This window comes from Trachypithecus francoisi, unplaced genomic scaffold, assembly GCF_009764315.1.
Source record: "Trachypithecus francoisi isolate TF-2019V2 unplaced genomic scaffold, Tfra_2.0 Lachesis_group8, whole genome shotgun sequence".
In the NCBI taxonomy this organism is placed as follows: domain Eukaryota; kingdom Metazoa; phylum Chordata; class Mammalia; order Primates; family Cercopithecidae; genus Trachypithecus; species Trachypithecus francoisi.
The window spans coordinates 3,143,061-3,161,857 of NW_022681473.1; the positions used below are offsets into that span (position 1 = coordinate 3,143,061).

Sequence of the window (18,797 nt, forward strand, 5' to 3'; positions counted from 1 at the left end):
ATTATACAGGAGTTTAAATAAAATACATACATTTCTGAGAATTTTAATTGTTTTCCAATATTTTTTGTTGGATGTACAACTATTCTGCCCTGACAAAACACACGGAGAGTTTTAGTTTTGATTCACATGGAGTTAAATATACAAATATATTACTGTAAAGATAAACTACGCTGAGCATGGGGACTCACATCTGTAATCCCAGCATTTTGGGAGGCCAAGGTAAGAGGATCACTTGAGCTGAAAAGTTTGGGAACAGTCTGGGCAACATAGTGAGACCTTGTCTCTACTATAGATTTTTTAAAAAATTAGCTGGGAGTGGTGCTGCACGCTTTCAGTCCCAGCTACTCAGGAGGCTGAGGCGGAAGGACCATGTGAGCCTGGGAGATCAAGGCTGCAGTGAGCTATGATCATGCCACTGCACTCCAGCCAGGGCAGCAAAGCGTGCCCTTGTCTCAAAAAAAAATAAAATAAAAATAAAAATAAAAAAGAGAACAAAGCAAACGCAATAAAGATGAACTTTAGGTTTAAGAGAATTATGGAGCAAGTAATTGTGTTTGTATGAGTGTTGGTGTCTACCTAGTTTGAAGGTACAGACCACAAAGAAAATAGCAGGATTGGATAAAACAGATAATTTTAATAGACATGATTATTTACTATAGAAAACTATAAACCTCAAAGATGTTGCAAGAAATCTCTGTTCTTTCCTTTGTATTGAATTCATTTCTGTAAAATATTCTGGCTGCTGGTTCAGAATCTCCTCATGCAAACCCTCTGTTTTTACTTGCCTCTTATTCATGCTGGACCTCATATCAAATGTCCCTATCCCATTGTTCACGCAGCATTATTTCCATGCCCTGCCCAGGGATGAGAAGAAGAATTTACATAAACCTTAGTGATGCTCTCCAAATCATTTTCAGATGTGAGCAATTTCACAATGAGTGTATTAAGTAATATTTTATATAACTCGTACATTTAGTGATTTCATTTAAAGAACCCAATTTAAGCCAATTTTTCTTCAGTTATTGTTCTTTTACTTTTTATAATTGATATCGTTGGGTTTATCTACATTATCGGGCAGTTTGTTCAGGTAAACACTGGGGATGCTTCGTAAGTTATTGGGTTATTTTGATATGTAAAAGAAGTAAACAAATATAGTGCTGGCGAATAACATTTCTTATAATTAGAAGTAAATAATTCTGTTGAAGCAAGTTTGTGTTTTCAAGTTAGAGACTGAAGACATCCATGGTGAAGAAATGGTATTAATTTTGCATGTGGAGAGAGGACATCTGCTCCCAGGCTACACAACTGGCTTTCTCTAAACTTACGAAGAGGAATTCCCTTGTTTCATTTTCTAATAATCTCCAGCTCTCTGCCGTCTCTTTTTGTTCATCCCTAACTATGCATTGATCACAGCCCTTCTTTGCCTGTCTTATGGCTACACCTTTCTCACTGTTTTCCCACCCCACATCACTACACACAGCACTTTGCAGGTTCTGAAGAGAGGTTTGGAATTTTCTAATGTGGTGAGAAATGGCTTTCACTGGAGTGTTTGAGGTCATTTATAGCCATGAATACATTTGGATCACTTAACTGGCACAAGAGGCGTGCACTGTCTGCAGGCCAGAAGATTCAGTCAGTCAGTTAGCACTGTCTGGATTTATTGGTAAAAGGTAGATGTTATTAAGTCCTAACACAGTGGTTACTATAACATTAGTTTGAATAGTAAAAACATTAATACCAGTGGGTTGTATATGGTAAGCACTGTATTAAGAAATGTCAAATTTTGAAATGTCTTAAGAGAAAATGTATTTTGAAATAATTTTTTAGGAGAGTTTATGGTAACTAAAAAAATTTACATTTTCTGTAAAACACTTATAGCATAATGTATGCTGTTATCAAGATGTATTTTTGAGTGTAAGTGGAGCAATTAGAGAATGACCTCTGTGGATTTAAGATTTTGAATGGGCGGGGCGCAGGGGCTCACGCCTGTAATCCCAGCACTTTGGGAAGCTGAGGCGGGCAGATCACCTGAGGTCAGGAGTTCAAGACCAGCCTGGCCAACATGGTGAAACCCTGTCTCCACTAAAAATACAAAAATTAGCTAGGCATGGTGGTAAGCTAATTTTTGGAAGCCCAGCCACTGTGAGATGGGACTCCACTGCACTAAATAACTTGTGTATACATAGCACTTTACACTGTTTTGATGTTGTGATATTTTTTGTCCATGGTTTCTAGCTGATAACTCCCACAGACTTGGTGAGTCTTTTGTTACTAGTTTGGTGCAAAAGTTATTGCAATTACTTTTGCAGCAACCTAATAGACTATTGAACGTTTTAAGCCTCAGGGGCAGCCTCTGGTGTCCTCCTGCACTCCTTCCACTCTGATGGTCCCTTGCCTTGTTGACTGTGGGTCTTGAGACCGGAGACAGTAACCCCTACTTACCCCATGCCCTGGGGGAAGGAATGGTGATGGCACGAAGCTTCCATGGGAACCCAAGAGGGGCCGGGGAACGGTGTCTCACGCTTGTAATCCCAGCACTTTGGAAGGCCGAGGCGGGCGGACCACGAGGTCAGGAGATCGAGACCATCCTGGCTAACACAGTGAAACCCTGTCTCTACCAAAAATACAAAATATTGGCTGGGCGTGGTGGCACGTGCCTGTAGTCCCAGCTACTAGGGAGGCTGAGGCAGGAGAATTGCTTGAACCTGGGAGGCAGAGGTTGCAGTGAGCTGAGATCGTTCTACTGCACTCCAGCCTGGGCAACAGAGCGAGACTCTGTCTCAAAAAAAAGAAAGAAAGAAAGAAAGAAAACCCAAGAGGACTGGGTTCAGAGAGCTTTTCTGGGTAGCTGAGTGCAGGGAGGGTCCTAGAGGGTGGCGCCTGGGGAGAGCATGGAAGCTCCGCACCCCTCGCCCTGTGCCTCACCCTACGTGGCTCTTCATCTATAGTCTTTGCAATATCCTCTATAATACACTGCTAGACATAAGCATTTCCCTGAGTTCTGTGAGCTTAATGAGGGGGTCATGGGAACCCCAACTTGAAGCTGGTAGGTCAGAGGTTCTGGAGGCCCGGACTTGCGACTGTTTTGTGTGTGTGTGTGGCGGTGGCGGGGTGTACAGTCTTGGGAACTGAGCTCTCAATGTGCTTTCTCTGGGTAGATGGTGTCAGAACTGAATTAGAGGATCCCCAGCTGGCGCCCACTGCTTAGTGTGAGGGAAAAATAAAACCCACGTTTGGTCACAGAAATCTTGTGTCGATGATTGTTACGGTGGGAGAGTAAAGGAGAAAACACCGTGCCTGCCATCCCTCTCCTTGGTTTCACCTCTTGTTACCGGTGGCGAATCCATAGGGGTCTGCGGCGGCCTCAATTCTCGTCTCCTCAGAAGACAGAATTCCACTGAGGGGCATGGGACTGAGGCAAGTTTTAGAGCAGGAGTGGACGTTTATTAAAAAGCTTTAGAGCAGGAACGAAAGGAAGGAAAGTAATTTGGAAGAGGGCCCAGCAGGCTACTTGAGAGTCAGGTGCGTGGTTTGACCTTTTGACGTGGGGTCGCCATGCTTCCGGGGTCCTGCATTACGGTTCCCGGATTCCTCCCTTGGGGAGCGCGAACCATAGGCACGGTGGCTGCCGGCGCTTGGGAGGGGAGCATGCGCAGTGTGTTTACTGGAGTTGTGCGCATGCTCACTTGAGGTGTTCTTCCCTTGCCTGTCTAGCATTCCTAGACAGCACCTGCCGAGTGCCCCCCACTCTCTGCTATCCAGACAGCACCTGCCGAGTGCCCCCCACTTTCTGCTATCCCGACAGCACCTGCCAAGTGCCCCCCACTTTCTGCTATACAAACAGCACTTGCTGAATGCCCCTCACTTTCTGCTATCCTGACAGCACCTGCCGAGTGTCCCCCCACTCTGCTATCCAGATAGCACCTGCCGAGTGCCCCCCACTCTACTATCCAGACAGAACCTGCCAAGTGCCCCCCACTTTCTACTATCCCAATAGCACTTGCCGCCCCCACTCTCTGCTATCCCAACAGCACCTGCCAAGTGCCCCCCACTCTCTGCTATCCAACAGCACCTGCCAAGTGCCCCCCACTCTCCGCTATCCAGACAGCACCTGCCGAGTGCCCCCCACTCTCTGCTATCCAGACAGCACCTGCCGAGTGCCCCCCACTTTCTGCTATCCCGACAGCACCTGCCAAGTGCCCCCCACTTTCTGCTACTACGCCACTTAGTACTGCTATGACTTAGAGACGGTGAGATCAGGATGGACCAAGGAGGCCTTGGGCAGCCACCCCCTGGGGGTCATCCCCAGTGGCAGCACACTGGGAGGGACAGGGTCTGCTGGGGGCCACCTCGGTACTGGGCACATCACAGTTAGAAGGCTCCCTGGTGGCCCAGGACAGAGGGAAATCTATAGCCTGGCTTAGGGAAAGCTGGCCAGTGAGAGGAGACAGAGCGGGGACAGGGGAAGAAAGGCCGCGCAGACCTGCAGAAGCAGCATGGTGAGAGGATCACTCCCTGTACCCCAGCCCAGGGGCCCCAGTCGCTTCCTGGGAAATTCACCCTTGGCTGTGGTCTGTGTCCCGGCCTGGGCCCTGGGTTTGGTGTGGGGCTCTAGGTGAGGCTGGGAAGCAGGAGTGTTCCAGGCAGAGGGGCCGGGCATGGGGGAGAGAAAGGACGGACACCCGGTGGGCAGCACAGACCCCAAATCCACTCCACCCTCCTGGAGGCTCTGGCCTGTGCACCCATCTTCATCTCATCTTCACCCTGCAAGGATGGGAGGCTGAGACTCCCTGGGGCTACCCTGGAGAGAGGGTTCCAGGACCAAGGGGAGCTCTGGAGAGGATGGAAGAGCCGCTCCTCATCCCATTCCATAAAAAGACAAAGGTGCCCAGAACGGCAGGAAGACGAACAGGAAGGGGGACCCACAGGGCTCCGGCCCTGCCCCACACCTGGCCCCATGCCCAGATGGGTGGTTCTCCCACATGACAGGAGTAAGGCCGACTAGTCCCCAGACTCCCAGGAAGAAAGCTCTGTGGGGACCGTCTCCCCAGAACCTTCTGGAATCCAGGACAGGAAGGTGTATACGGGTGGGAGAGGAGGTCTTCTCTCCTTCATTTTCTGCTCATGATACCCCTCCCTGCCCGGGAGCCACCATTCTTGTTCCCGCAGCAAAGATGCCACACAGGGTGGCGGTTGGACCTCTCCGACCCAGGCGGCTTCCATCAGAGAGCGCCAGAGTTCACGGGGAAGCACACACTGGCGGGAGGTCAAAACCACATGCACTGGATTCCAGCCTCTTTTTAAGCCCAGGCTTTATTCCAGCCTCTTTTTGAGGAATTTGACTGAAAAGTTCCCTCCTTCTCGGCTGATGTGCCATGCAGTTCTGGGCTCCTACCCTTGGCTCCAGCAATGCTGGTGACGAGGTGCTGGGGTCCCCGAGGACAGCAGGCCTCCAGGAAGGATCTGGCCTCAGTCCACGCCGTCCAGGGACTGTGGCGCTGCCCTCTCAAGCTGTAGCACCTGGAAAGAGAGGCCTGTGACACCACAGCCCTGCGAGGACAGACTGTGGGGCTGTCAAAACACTGGCACACACCAAAAGCGGGTCACAAGTCCCAGAGGTGAAAAAGTAAATTACCAGAGTCTCCACCGGATGCTGGGAGTGTGCGCTGGAAAAGCCTGGAGGGGCGGGTCCAGCACACGCACAGCTGTCACCGCAGACGACAGCAGGGCAGTGTCTCCACCTTTACCTGAATCTGTCTCTGATGTTCCTACATGTGTCACTCTTTTGGCTGCACAGCGTCTGAACCCCCTTCCTGATCTGAGGGAGCTCACCCCTGAGTGCATCTTGGTGGGAGCCAAGCCCCCACCTCCCACTACAGAGGCCAGAGCTGGGGTAGCTCTCTCTCCTGTCCTAGGTGGCCGAATGACAGGGCCCCTCACCCGAGGCTTGGCTACTCCACTGCCCGGTGACCCAGGGACACTGGGATTCAAGGATGGCAGAGCAGGTTGGCATCCAGCCCAGACAGGGTGTGGCGCATGGGCTGGTCCAGCCACAGCAGGGGATATAGGGCAGCAGCCACCTGGCCTGAGTCCCAGCTTTCCAGACCCTGTGACCCCTGCCCTCCCTTCCACGCTCTAAGTCACTCTTTCAGCAAGTTCCATTCCACAGAAATCAGCCAGACACAGTATCTCTTCCTTACAACTATGCAGCCCCAAACACCTTCCAGCCCCAAATGTCAGCATTCCTCAACCTTGGCACCACCAACATGTGGAACAAAGAATTCTCTGCTAGGCATGGGGTTGGGATGGGCCCATCCTGCACATGGAAGGACATTCAGCAGCATCCCTGGGCTTCACCCATGGGATGCTGGGAGCACAGACCCCAGCCCAGTCGTGATAACCAAAATCATCTCTGGTCATCACCTAAAGTCCCTAATATGTGCACACACACAGTGGAGAACTATGCAGCCTTCGGAAAGAAGGAAATTCTGCCATTTTCAACAATACGGATGAACCTAGATGAACATCTTAAGTGAAATAAGCCAGGCAGAGAAAGACAAATACTGCATGATCTGAGTCATCTGTGGAATCTCAAAAAGGTGATCTCGTGGAAGCAGAGAGTGTGATGGCGACCAGCAGGGGCTGGTGGGTGGGAAGATGTTGGTCAAAGGCCACAAAAGAAGTAAGTTCAACAGATCCAGTGCACAACATGGTGACTATAGTTAATATTGGAAAATTGCTAAGAGAGTAGATTTTAAGTGCTCTCACCACACACAAATAATAGGCATGTGGGGTAACGCATGTACAGTGAAAGAGCTTGACTTAGCCGTTCCACCGTGACGCTCATATCGAAACGCCATGTTGTACACCATCAATATATAGAACTTTTATTTGTCAACATGAGAAAAGTAAATTTAAAAAACACTTTAGGCCGGGCGCGGTGGCTCAAGCCTGTAATCCCAGCACTTTGGGAGGCCGAGACGGGCAGATCACGGGGTCAGGAGATTGAGACCATCCTGGCTAACACGGTGAAACCCCGTCTCTACTTAAAAATACAAAAAACTAGCCGGGCGAGGGTGGCGGGCGCCTGTAGTCCCAGCTACTCGGGAGGCTGAGGCAGGAGAATGGCGTAAACCCGGGAGGCGAAGCTTGCAGTGAGCTGAGATCCGGCCACTGCACTCCAGCCTGGGCGACAGAGCGAGACTCCGTCTCAAAAAAAAAAAAAAAAAAAAAAAACAAAACACTTTAACATACTTGCCCCTTTGCAGAAAGGAGGACAGTAAAAAAGTCACTGTGAATATAAGAAAGTTTTTCAATCCTTCATGGAAATAACCTCACGTTTCTTCTACAGACATGAAACATGGAGAGAGAAACATTTCTGCTGGATTTACCTGATTTTCTATGCATCGAAACTGCCAAGGCCAGCCCGTGTTGTACAGGAACGGTCGCAGATCAAACCTGTTGTCCTCAGGGCTGTAGTTCTCCGCGTGGTACGCGGGCGTGAGCGTGGTCATCTTGTGTCTGTTCACGGAGTACTTGGAGAAAAACCGCTTCACTTTGTCAGCGACCTGGTTGGCGTGCAACACACGAGCTTCATGTTAGCAAAGCTGGAGAGACCCCAGGCTGGCATTCCCATGCTGGACCACACAAGCAAACGGCGAATGGGTTACTCCCCACACAGGACCTTCCCCAATGGCAGGCATGGGGGATGCCCACACTCATGCCGAGGGCGCTGGCCGAGCTATGAAACCGGCATCCCCCTGCCTCTGATGCTATGAAAACGGCATCCCCCTGCCTCTGATGCTATGAAACCGGGGTCCCCTGCCTCTGATGCTATGAAACCGGCATCCCCCTGCCTCTGATGCTATGAAAACGGCATCCCCCTGCCTCTGATGCTATGAAACCGGGGTCCCCCTGCCTCTGATGCTATGAAAACGGGGTCCCCTGCCTCTGATGCTATGAAACCGGCATCCCCCTGCCTCTGATGCTATGAAACCGGCATCCCCCTGCCTCTGATGCTATATGAAACCGGCATCCCTCTGCCTCTGATGCTATGAAAACGGGGTCCCCTGCCTCTGATGCTATGAAACCGGGGTCCCCTGCCTCTGATGCTATGAAAACGGGGTCCCCCGCCTCTGATGCTATGAAAACGGGGTCTCCCTGCCTCTGATGCTATGAAAATGGGGTCCCCTGCCTCTGATGCTATGAAAACGGGGTCCCCCTGCCTCTGATGCTATGAAAACGGGGTCTCCCCGCCTCTGATGCTATGAAAACGGGGTCCCCCGCCTCTGATGCTATGAAAACGGGGTCCCCCTGCCTCTGATGCTACGAAAACAGGGTCCCCCACCTCTGATGCTACAAAAACAGGGTCCCCCTGCCTCTGATGCTATGAAAACGGGGTCCCCCGCCTCTGATGCTGTGAAAACAGGGTCCCCCTGCCTCTGATGCTATGAAAACGGGGTCCCCCGCCTCTGATGCTATGAAAACGGGGTCCTCTGCCTCTGATGCTATGAAAACGGGGTCTCCCGCCTCTGATGCTATGAAAACAGGGTCCCCCGCCTCTGATGCTGTGAAAACGGGGTCCCCCACCTCTGATGCTATGAAACCGGGGTCCCCTGCCTCTGATGCTATGAAAACGGGGTCTCCCTGCCTCTGATGCTATGAAAACGGGGTCCCCCGCCTCTGATGCTATGAAACCGGGGTCCCCTGCCTCTGATGCTATGGCATGCTGACTCGGGGGATCTGAGATAAATCCCGCGACGATTTATTTCACAAGGCTTCCAGAAGGTTCCATGGGACTACCATGCTTGTGGGCTTCGGCCCCGGCAAGACTCACAACTAGCAGAAAAGCAATACTATTCTGACCCTGAAGTTTACATTCTGCCCTCAAAGAAAAGGGAGGGCTTGTTTCATGTCATGTTTACCTGGCTGTGGGTGAGCCTCACTCAGATTAACTTTGGCCCAGCAGAAGACCAGAGTTGGTAAAAACAACTGGAGAGTGTTACTGTGTGAGACACAGTTTTATTATGTTAGGGTCACACCGTTGTCTACTTGTTCCTGCAGGTCAAACCGGCCTCTGCAAAGGGGACATTACCTAACTGGTCTCCCTCTATGACACGTCCCACGGGCTTTACCTGTCTTGGGGTGCAGATGTGTCTCCACATGCCAAGGAGTTTGCAGAACATGCTGTATGGTCCCATCTTGGCCACCTTCCTGAGTTTCCCATAGACCGAGAGCTCCGCGTATGTCATCCCCATATCTTCCTATGCACGACAAAAATCCGTTCCACAGTGACAGCAAGTCACAGCGGGAGGACAGCCTACAGCTTCTTTTGGAGTTGGGGGACCAGAGACCAAGGAGGTGAGACTCTCCCAGGGAGGCAGGAGCAGAGGTGGGCTTTACTCCCCATCGCTGGTCAGCCAGTAAGGAGGTAGCATTTGGAAAACAGCAACGAAGAACCAGGCATTTGGTTTGGAGGACTGCAGCGGGTGGCCTGTGGCTCACCAAGAGCGCTCATGTCTGAAGGTCCAGTTCCTGGGGATGTGACTTTATTTGGAAAAAGAGCGTAGGCCACACGTGGTGGCTCACACTTATAATCCCAGCGCTTTGGGAGGCCGAGGTGGGAGGACTGCTTGAGCCCAGGGTTTTAACATGGCAAGACCTTATCTCTACAAAAAATAAAAAACTAGCTGGGTGTGGTGGTGTGTGCACCTGCAGTCCCAGCTACTTGGGGGGCTGAGGTGGGAGGATCACCTGAGCCCAGGACATCGAGGCTGCAGTGAGCCAAGATTGCAGCTCTGCACTCCAGCCTGGGTGACAGAGCCAGACCCTGTCTCTTAAGAGAAAAAAAAAAGAAAGAAAAAAAAAGAAAAAGAAGAAAAGAGAAAAAGATAAAGAGTCTTTGCAGATGTAATTAAGTAAAGAATCTGAAGGTGACATGACTCTGAATGTGGGGTGGGGCCTGCATCCAATGACATCCCTTATGAGGGCCAGGAGGACACGTGGAGAACGGGAGGAGGCCACAGGAAGAAGGAAGCAAAGGATAGAGTGACGCAGCCACAAGCCAAGGAATCCCTGGAGTCCCCAGAAGACGCAAGAGGCAAGAAAGGACCCCCTAGAACAGCGGTCGCCAACCCCCAGGCCATGGATGGGCAATCGCAGAGCAGGAGGTGAGCGGAGGGGTGAGTGAGCATTACCGCCTGAACTCCGCCTCCCATCAGATCCTCGGTGGCATAGATTCTCACAGGAGCGCGAGCCCTACTGCGAACTGCACAAGCGAGGGATCTAGGTTGCACGACCCTTATGAGAATCTACCACCTGGTGATCTGAAGTGGAACGGTTTCATTCCCAAAGCCATCTCCCACTCTCTGTTTGTGGAAAACATTGTTTTCCAGGAAACCCTGGTGCAAAAAGACTGGGGACCACTGCCCCAGAGCCTTCGGAGGGACCAGGACTCTGCCCACACCTTGATTCCAGACCCTGGCCTCTGGATCTGTGAGAGAAGCAATTCCTGTTGTTTTAAGCCACCGGGTCATTAGTGACAGTAGCCCCACAAATCATCCGAGGAAGGCGTGGCACACGGAGCAGATGGAGCCTATCTGCTGCCCTCCTGAGCCCATGCCCTGAAGTGTGGGGGACTCAGAGAAGAGGGCTGGGGGCTCACTGAAATCGGGGCCATGTTGGAGGCCACGAGGTGCCACTGGCATCACTATCACAGCACCAGGCAACAAATGCCTCAAGCCAGGCTCAGAGGAGCCGATTTCACCCTGAGGCTCACACAACCCAGGCCCTTCCATTGTTCAAGACCCACTCCAATTTCCCCTGGATTCCTACCACACCCCAGGGCCATCATCAGACAGTACGGCCACAGCCATCGCGGGGCCTTCTTGTCCATCCCTCCAGGGGACTCTAAGTGTTTTCACTGCAGTGGCCACGTCTGTGTTGCTTTCCACGGAGTCCCCAGCACCTGACGGGTTGTGCACAAATGGCTGCTTGACACGTTTCTTTCCCATGAAGTGAGCATTTTCCAGTGTAACATTTAATTCCTTCAATCCAACAATAGCTGGAGACTTCAATACCCCACTTTCAATAATGGACAGAACAACTAAGATGAAAAATCAGCAAGGAAATGGAAGATACAGACAACTCTGTCAAGCAGGGAGGCCTGTCACACAGCTGCTGGGCGCTGCACCCAGCGGCAGCGGAACCCACCTTCCTCCCAAGGGCACACGGGACACTTCCCAGGCCCGACCATCCAGAGAAGCCTCAGACAACTTTAAATGTGGAAGTCATACAAAGTGCTTTCTCACCACAATGGAATAAAAGTACAAATTCAGTAACAAAAATTTTGGAAATTCACAGATATGTGGAAATTAAAGAGCATATTCCTAAATAATCAATGGACCAAGGAAGAAGTCACCAAGGGAATCAGAAAATACTTGGATAAATGAAATGAAGACACAACAGACCAAAACGTATGGGAGGCACTGAATGCAGTGCTAGGAGGGAAACCTGTAGCTGTAAACACCTACCTTAAAAAAGAAAAAGATCTCAAATCAATAACCTAACCTTCCACCTTGAGATGCTAGAAAAAGAAGAGCAAATGAAACCCAAAGCCAGCACAAGGAAGGAAATGACAGAGATCGGAGGGAAATTAATGAAAGACAATAGAGAAAACCAATAAAACAAAAAGTTATGCTTGGAAAGACAAAAAAAAAAAAAAAAAAAATTGACAAACCTTTAGCTAAAATGACCAAGAAAAAAGAATGAAGACTCAACTAAAATCCGTAATGAAAGAGACACCTTAGTGACCTTACAGAAATCAATGTCAAGGCCGGGTGCGGTGGGTCTGCAGACCCAGCACTTTGGGAGGCCGAGGCAGGCGCATCACCTGAGGTCAGGAGTTCGAGATCAGCCTGACCAACATGGAGAAACCCCGTCTCTACTAAAAATACCAAATTAGCTGGGCGTGGAGGCGCATGCCTGTAAATCCCAGCTACTTGGGAGGCTGAGGCAGGAGAACTGCTTTCTTGAACCCGGGAGGCGGAGGTTGCGGTGAGCCGAGATTGCGCCGCTGCACTCCAGCCAGCCTGGGCAACAAGAGCAAAACTCCATCTCAAAAACACAACAAAACAAAAGAAATCAATGGATCATCAAGAAAGATAGGCGCACATCACTTAATGACGGGGATACAGTCTGAGAAACACACGGCCAGGCCACTGCATCTTGTGAACATCCTCAAGGCACTTACACACATCCAGATAGTCTAGCCTCCTACACGCCTGTGCTCCATGGTACAGCCTGAGTTCCTTGGCTACACACGGGCACAGTATCTTGCTGTACTGAATACTCTGGGCCAGTCTAACACAATCCTAAGTATTTATGTATCTAAATGTAGAAAAGGGACAGTAAAAATACAGTAGAAAGGATAAAAGATGGGACACCTGCGTAGGGCACTTCCCAGGACTGGAGCTTGCAGGACTGGAAGCCGCTCTGGGTGAGTCAGGGAGTGAGTGGTGGGTGAACGGGAAAGCCTGGGATGCTACTGTGCTCCTGTGGGCTTTCTAAGCACTGTAAACTTAGGCTACAGTCAATTAATACAAATATATTTTTCTTCCTTCAATAATAAATTAACCTTAGCTTATTGTAACCTTTATACCTTATAACTTTTTTTGTTTGTTTGTTTTGTTTTGTTTTGCTTGTATTTCTTTGGTAGAGATGGGGTTTCACCATGTTGGTCTTGAACACCTGACCTCAGTGATTTGCCCGCCTCAGCCTCCCAAAGTGCTGGGATTACAGCTGTGAGCCACCGTGCTCAGCCTTACCTTATAAACTTTTTAATTAAAAAAAAATTTGACTCTTATAATAACAGCTTAAAACACAAATACACTGTCAGCTGCCACACACAAAAATTAACTCAACTGGCTCACAGACCTAAACATAAGGACTTTAACGATAAAACTGTTGGAAAAAATTATAGGAGCAAATCCTTGTGACCTAAGGAAGTTGGAGGGTCATGGATCTAATTGTAAAAATATTTTTTCTTATTCTATAAGCTTCTTTCTATTAAAAAAAGATTTTTTATTTTGCTTTTTAACATTTGTTGTTAAAAACTAGTAACACAAACACATCGATCAGCCTGGGCCTGCCCTGGGTTAGGATCATCAGGCTTGGCAGAAATTCTCTCTAGCTGCGACGGCATGACTCTGTAAATCGGAATCTTAAGGAGGTTACTAAAAAGCTCTGAGCACTTTTACATGAGCTCAACAAGGTGCAGGGTATATGGTCAATATGCAAAAATCAATAGTGTTTCTCTATAAACTAGCAATGAACAATCTACACATGAAATTATTAAAACAACTCCATTCACCAGAGTACCAAAAACGATAAAATATTTTGAAATACATTTTGCAAAAGAAGTGCAACCTTAAATTCTGAAAACTAGAAAAAACGTGTTGAAAGACATTAGAGGCCGGGCACACTGGCTCACTCCTGTAATCCTAGCACTTTGGGAGGCCAAGGCGGGAGGATTACTTGAGGCCAGGAGTTTGAGGCCTCATGTTTTGGCCAACATGGTGTAACCCCATCTCTACTACAAATACAAAAAAAGTAGCAAGGCGTGGTGATGCACACGCATAATCCCAGCTACTCAGGAGGCTGAGGCAGGAGAACTGCTTGGGTCAGGGAGGTGGAGGTTGCAGTAAGCTGAGATTGTGCCACTGCAACTCCAGCCTGGGCAACAGAGTGAGACACTGTCTAAAAAAAAAAAAAAATTAGGGACAACTTAAATAAGTAAGACATTCCATGTCCCGTGTTCATGGATCAGAAGAGTTCTTATGATTAAGATGGCAGAACTCCCCAAACTGATCTACAGTGTCAATGCAATCTCCATCAAAATACAAGCTTTTTTTTTCTCCAGAGATTGACAACCTGATCTCAAAATTCATATGGATATTCAAGAGGCTCAGAGTAGCCAAAATCCTTCCTACAGAGTTATAATAATCAGGACAGTGTGGGACCAGCATAAAGAAAAACAGAAAAGATCTGTGGAACAGAATTAAGTGTCCAGAAATAAATCCTACATTTACAACAAGGGTGCCAAGCTAAATCAATGGGGGAAAGAATCATCCTTTCAGCAAATGGTGCTGGGACCACTGGATATCCATATGCAAAGGAATGAAACTGAACCCCTTCCTCACACCACACACAAAAGTAACTCAACTAGATCACAGACCTAAATGTAAGGATGAAAACTAGAAAAAGCTTGGAAGAAATTATAGCAGCAAGTCCTTGTGACTTAAGAGGCTAGAGTGTCATGGATCTTATCATAAAAAGCCCACAGCCACTTCTCCCAGCATCCATTAAGCTACAAACCACAACCTGGGCCTCATCATGAAGGGCCAGCATGCAGTGGAGGAGTCAAGGGCGATTCTCCTCCTAGGTCACTCTAAAGCACAAGCAGAGACACCCCTCCTGCCTGCAAGGGACTTGTGTTCCTCCGCCCGCCATCTACTCTCCCTCCCCTCCCACCATGTCATCCCCGTTCTGGGGCCCCAACCATGAGGAAGTGAATTGAAGTGTCAAAGGCCAGCAATGTGACTGACACTGAGCTCTGGGCACCCAGGCCAGGGACCCAGTGACAGTGATGGAGCACAGCTCCTGGGGTCAGGTACGAGGTGGGAAAAGCCAGCACCACCATGCAGGAGGTGGGGAGGAGGGCAGGAAGCGCCATGGCAAAGCCACTGCCATTACCTCGTCGGTCTGGGACACCTGTCCATCAGCCAAGGGCTCCAGCTCTGCGGTGGCCGGTGCCGACAGGATGCTGCAGCCAAAACACACAGAGGTGGGTCAGTGCAGCTGCAAGGGTGGTGTGAACTCTGGGAGAGAATCCCCAAACTAAGTTTCCCGAGTATGCTGGCCCTAGTCACTCCATTCACCCTGGGCAGGACATCACCAAGGCTTGCGATGTTGGGCTTCCCAGCAGGCGTGAGCACCCTGGGCTGAGGAGCGTGGGCACTGCTGTGGCCTCCCGACCCCAGGAGGAGAGGCAGAGATGGAGGCACAGTGCAGGGCCAGTCCACCGGGCACCGTCCACACCTGGGTCAAGGGGACTCTGCTGTAGGGAATGTCAATGACCTGTGCACTGCACGATGTTGAGGAGCACCCCTGGCCTCTACCTGCTACTGCTCAGCACACCCCGTGTGGCGAAGCTAACTAAGCGTGTCTGCAGACATTGCCTGCTGTCCCCTGGGGGGCACAGTCACCCCAGTGAGAATAAGCAGAGAAGAAAACACATTCCCGTGGCAGGGAACCTTGGCAAAGGCCGAGGAAAGGTCTGGGCACTGATCCGTCTTCTGTCACTTCTAAAGCACAGGTGCTCTGCTCAGATGTGGCAAGCCTCGGTCCACCAAGCCTTGGCATGGGGAAGGGAGACAGGGCAGGCGGGGAAGGCAGGAGGCCGCAGCTCCGTGATCTGGCCAGAGCCTGGGAGCTGTGGAGGCATCCACAGGGGGAAAGGGAGGCTTGGTCACAGGCCTCAAGTGCCAGCTCAAGGGCAGGACTATTCAGCAGGCAACAGGAGCTACAAAGGAGCCTGAGTGTGGGCCAGGGTGGCCGAGCCCGTGCTGGGAGAGGAGCCCCGTGGCTATGGAGCCACAGCCCATGAGCACGCTCACCTCTGCAGGGCAGGAAGCTGGAAGCGCTCGATGCAGAACTGGACGAAGGCTCTCAGGTCCGTCTTGCTGATTCCGCCTATGGGGTTGATGTCTGCACTGGAGCAGTCATACTTGGTCAGGTAGCCCAGGAGACTGCAGGGAGAGGGAGAGAGAGCGTGGGTTCCCGAGGGGCCGCAGACTCCACCAACCCCAGCCATCCATGGAGCTGCTTCTTCCAGGGGCCCTGAAGCCAGACGCGTGGCAAATTCAAGCGTCCTGGAGAAGTCCCAGAGCAACCTGCAAAGGTGGCAGAGGCTGCAGATGACCCAGGAGTGCCTTTGAGCGCACCAGAGCAGACAACGGGGATGGCAGGCAGGTTTTGGGGGTCACCAGCACGGAGCTGGGAGCAGCTGTCTGAACAGAGCTGAGGGACAGAGGTCTTGGGGTGTCGGGAGTGAGCAGGGACTCGACACACATGGATGGACACTCTGCTGCCCGTGCGGCCGGGCCCCGCCCCTGCCTGTCAACTCTGAGGCCTGTGGTCGGCAGAAGAATCCATCCCTCACTAAGATGCCCACGTCCTAATCCTTAGAACCTGTGACTCTGTCACCGCACAGGGCAAAGGGGTCTTTGCAGATGGACTCAGGTGGGGACTTGAGATGCGGGGGTGATGCTGGATTGCAGGGTGGGCCCGAAGGGCAATCACAGGGGTCCTTAAAAGAAGGGGGTGAAAGTGAGACTCGAGGGAGCCCTGACTGCAGGGGAAAGGCAGAAACGTGGGGCCGCTGGTGGTGAAGACGGAGGAGGTCGTGAGCCAAAGAAGGCAGGACTCCAGAGCCTGGAAACGGCAGGAAACAGATTCTCTCTGGGGCGTCCAGAAGGAACCCACCATGTCCACACCTTAACTTGAGCCAGGGGACCCATACTGGACGTGCGTCCCACAGAACTCAGGGACCATAAATGTGTGTTGTTGAAGGCACTAACCTAGTGGTACTGGGTTCCAGCCGCCCTTCTCCACCCCACCCCACTGCCACCGCTGGCATAGGCCTCCAGGTTCTCCACGGGACTCCTGGCTGACCACCCATCTCCGCCACACCAGGCCAGGCCAGGCCCTTCCACTGTCTGAATCCCCTCAACGCTGCCCTTGACCTTGCAAGGCCTTCCAGGCTGGCCCCTGCCTACCCCACGAGAGGCATTTCTCGACACTCTCAATCTCACACCTCCACGCCTTCTCACCCTTCCAGACCCTCACCGTGGAGCAATGTCGGGGGGTGTAAGACCTCCAGGGTCCCAAAAGAGGGACAAGTGAGACCCTGTGCTGCCTTCAGTGAGGGCTGTCCCAGTCGCCCCATCACTCCCTGTCCTGTCCCGCCCAAGGGTCCTTTAGCAGGAGCTGGGACATGGGCCAGACGGGCCAGGGGAGATGACGGTCTCCATCTTACCACTTTTTCTCTTCCATCCCCAGTGACTGCCAAGGACTGGGGAAATCCGCCTGGGTTGACTCAGAGAGCAGAGCCAGGGGAAATCCCGCAGTGCAGAGCTCAGCTCAACCTGCAGACCCACAGGGCCAGGATGCTGCCTCGTCTTGGGGGAAGGAAACTCCGGCTGGGAGGTGGGGACCATGGGGATGGGGAGGCACGGTTACAGGGGGAAAATTGAGGCAGACTTTTTCTGGTGAAATCCAGACTGATTTGGTGGATTGGTGAGACTCTGAAGCCAGCAACAGGCGTGGCCATAAATTTCAACACAGGACCACCGAGTTCCAACAGCTGTCCCCTCCTCTTGCACTCTGCATGGAGCTTTCCCCCAGGCTGGTCACTTCCATCAGCCAAAATCATGTTGTTAGATGCCCACTTTCAACACAGTCTCTCAGCCCTGCATTCCCATGCTGACCCCAACTTAACCCTGCAGGGCTGGCTTCACTCTCCCCTCCCCTCCTGCTCCCTCTGGAACCTTCTCCTGGGCCTGCCTCTGAACCCAACCCTCCTGCTGCTGTGGATGCGCTGGCCGGGCTCCCAGCAAAGCCACCCTCCTGCTTGGTCACCTGCTCTCATCTCCTCGCTAGCAACATCCCCACTGTCCTGCACCAGCAAGTCCGCTCCCTCTCTGTTGGTCTTTTCTTTACAGCATCTTAAGGCAAGAAAACCAATGGAGACCAGTCTGGGCAACAGAGCCGAAACAAAAAAAAATTAGGCATGGTGGTGCGCCTACAGTCCCAGCTACTTGGGAGGCTAAGGTGGGAGGATCGCTTGAGCCCAGGAGGTCGAGGCTGCAGTGAGCCGTGACGGTGCCACGGCACTCCAGCCTGGGTGACAGAGCAAGACCCTGTCTCTAATAATAAAGCAAATTCCTTTTCCTGCCCCCACTGATCTCGGCAGCGCTTATCCTGCGCCTCCCCTCCCCTTCGAAGTGAAATTTCTGGAAACAGCTGTCTCTGGCTTCTCACACCTCCCCCTGCCCCACACCACACACTTTCCAAAACCAGCTCTGTGGGTCTCCCAGTCCCCACTCAAGACCAGGCCTTTCGGGGAGACAATGACAGAACCTCAGTCCTGGGGTAGTCAGGACTCAGGCCTTCACGGGCTCTTCTCCACCCACCCTTGCCTCCCGCAGGCCTTTATGAAACCCACTACTTCTCAGTAGGGCCCTCCCTGGGCGAGCTGCTTCCGAACTCCCAGCTCTCCCTTCCCCTGCTTGAGCTCTCTCGGCAGATGTTTCCCACAATACACGTGTTATCAGCTGGGTTATCGCTGTCTGCTCCTACTTGCAGAGAACAAGAATTGTTTCTGACTCATTCACACCACCGGGAAGAAAGCCTGATGGGGGACAGGTGTCCAACAGGCCCCCGACGAGCAGACAGGGACGCAACGGAACTAGAATCAGAAGCAATTCAACAACAGAATTACAGGGAAATTAAAAACAAAAATCAACACTACACACTTGAGATTCTCGCCAGAACGCAGAGGAAGAGAAGGACCGGCTGTGTCCAGTGAGAAGAAGACAGCAGATGGGGATGCGGCATGTGAAGCAGACAGCAGGGCTTCGCTACATCATGAGGGGCGGGTCTGCAGCCACAGAGCCTTCTGTCCCGCAGCCAGAAAGGGGCAGCTGAGGGATTACGTTTGCTTCTTTTTTCTTTTTTTT

General features: G+C 51.4%; 1 protein-coding gene across 5 annotated transcripts in view; it reads right to left on the reverse strand.

The window, feature by feature from the left end:
• Positions 1 to 5,294: 5,294 nt before the first annotated feature.
• The window catches only part of NADSYN1 (NAD synthetase 1), a 45,008-nt gene continuing 31,505 nt past the window's right edge, over positions 5,295 to 18,797 (reverse strand). For 4 of the 5 annotated variants that reach the window (XM_033207979.1, XM_033207978.1, XM_033207980.1 and 1 more), the window contains 5 exons: positions 15,675 to 15,806; positions 14,752 to 14,821; positions 9,135 to 9,263; positions 7,392 to 7,568; positions 5,295 to 5,520 (listed from right to left, as the gene is read on the reverse strand). In XM_033207979.1, the coding sequence (XP_033063870.1) occupies positions 5,470 to 5,520; positions 7,392 to 7,568; positions 9,135 to 9,263; positions 14,752 to 14,821; positions 15,675 to 15,806 (559 nt within the window). In that variant the 3' untranslated portion in view covers positions 5,295 to 5,469. The remainder of the gene's footprint in view (positions 5,521 to 7,391; positions 7,569 to 9,134; positions 9,264 to 14,751; positions 14,822 to 15,674; positions 15,807 to 18,797) is intronic. The other variant, XR_004436247.1, reaches the window with a different exon arrangement.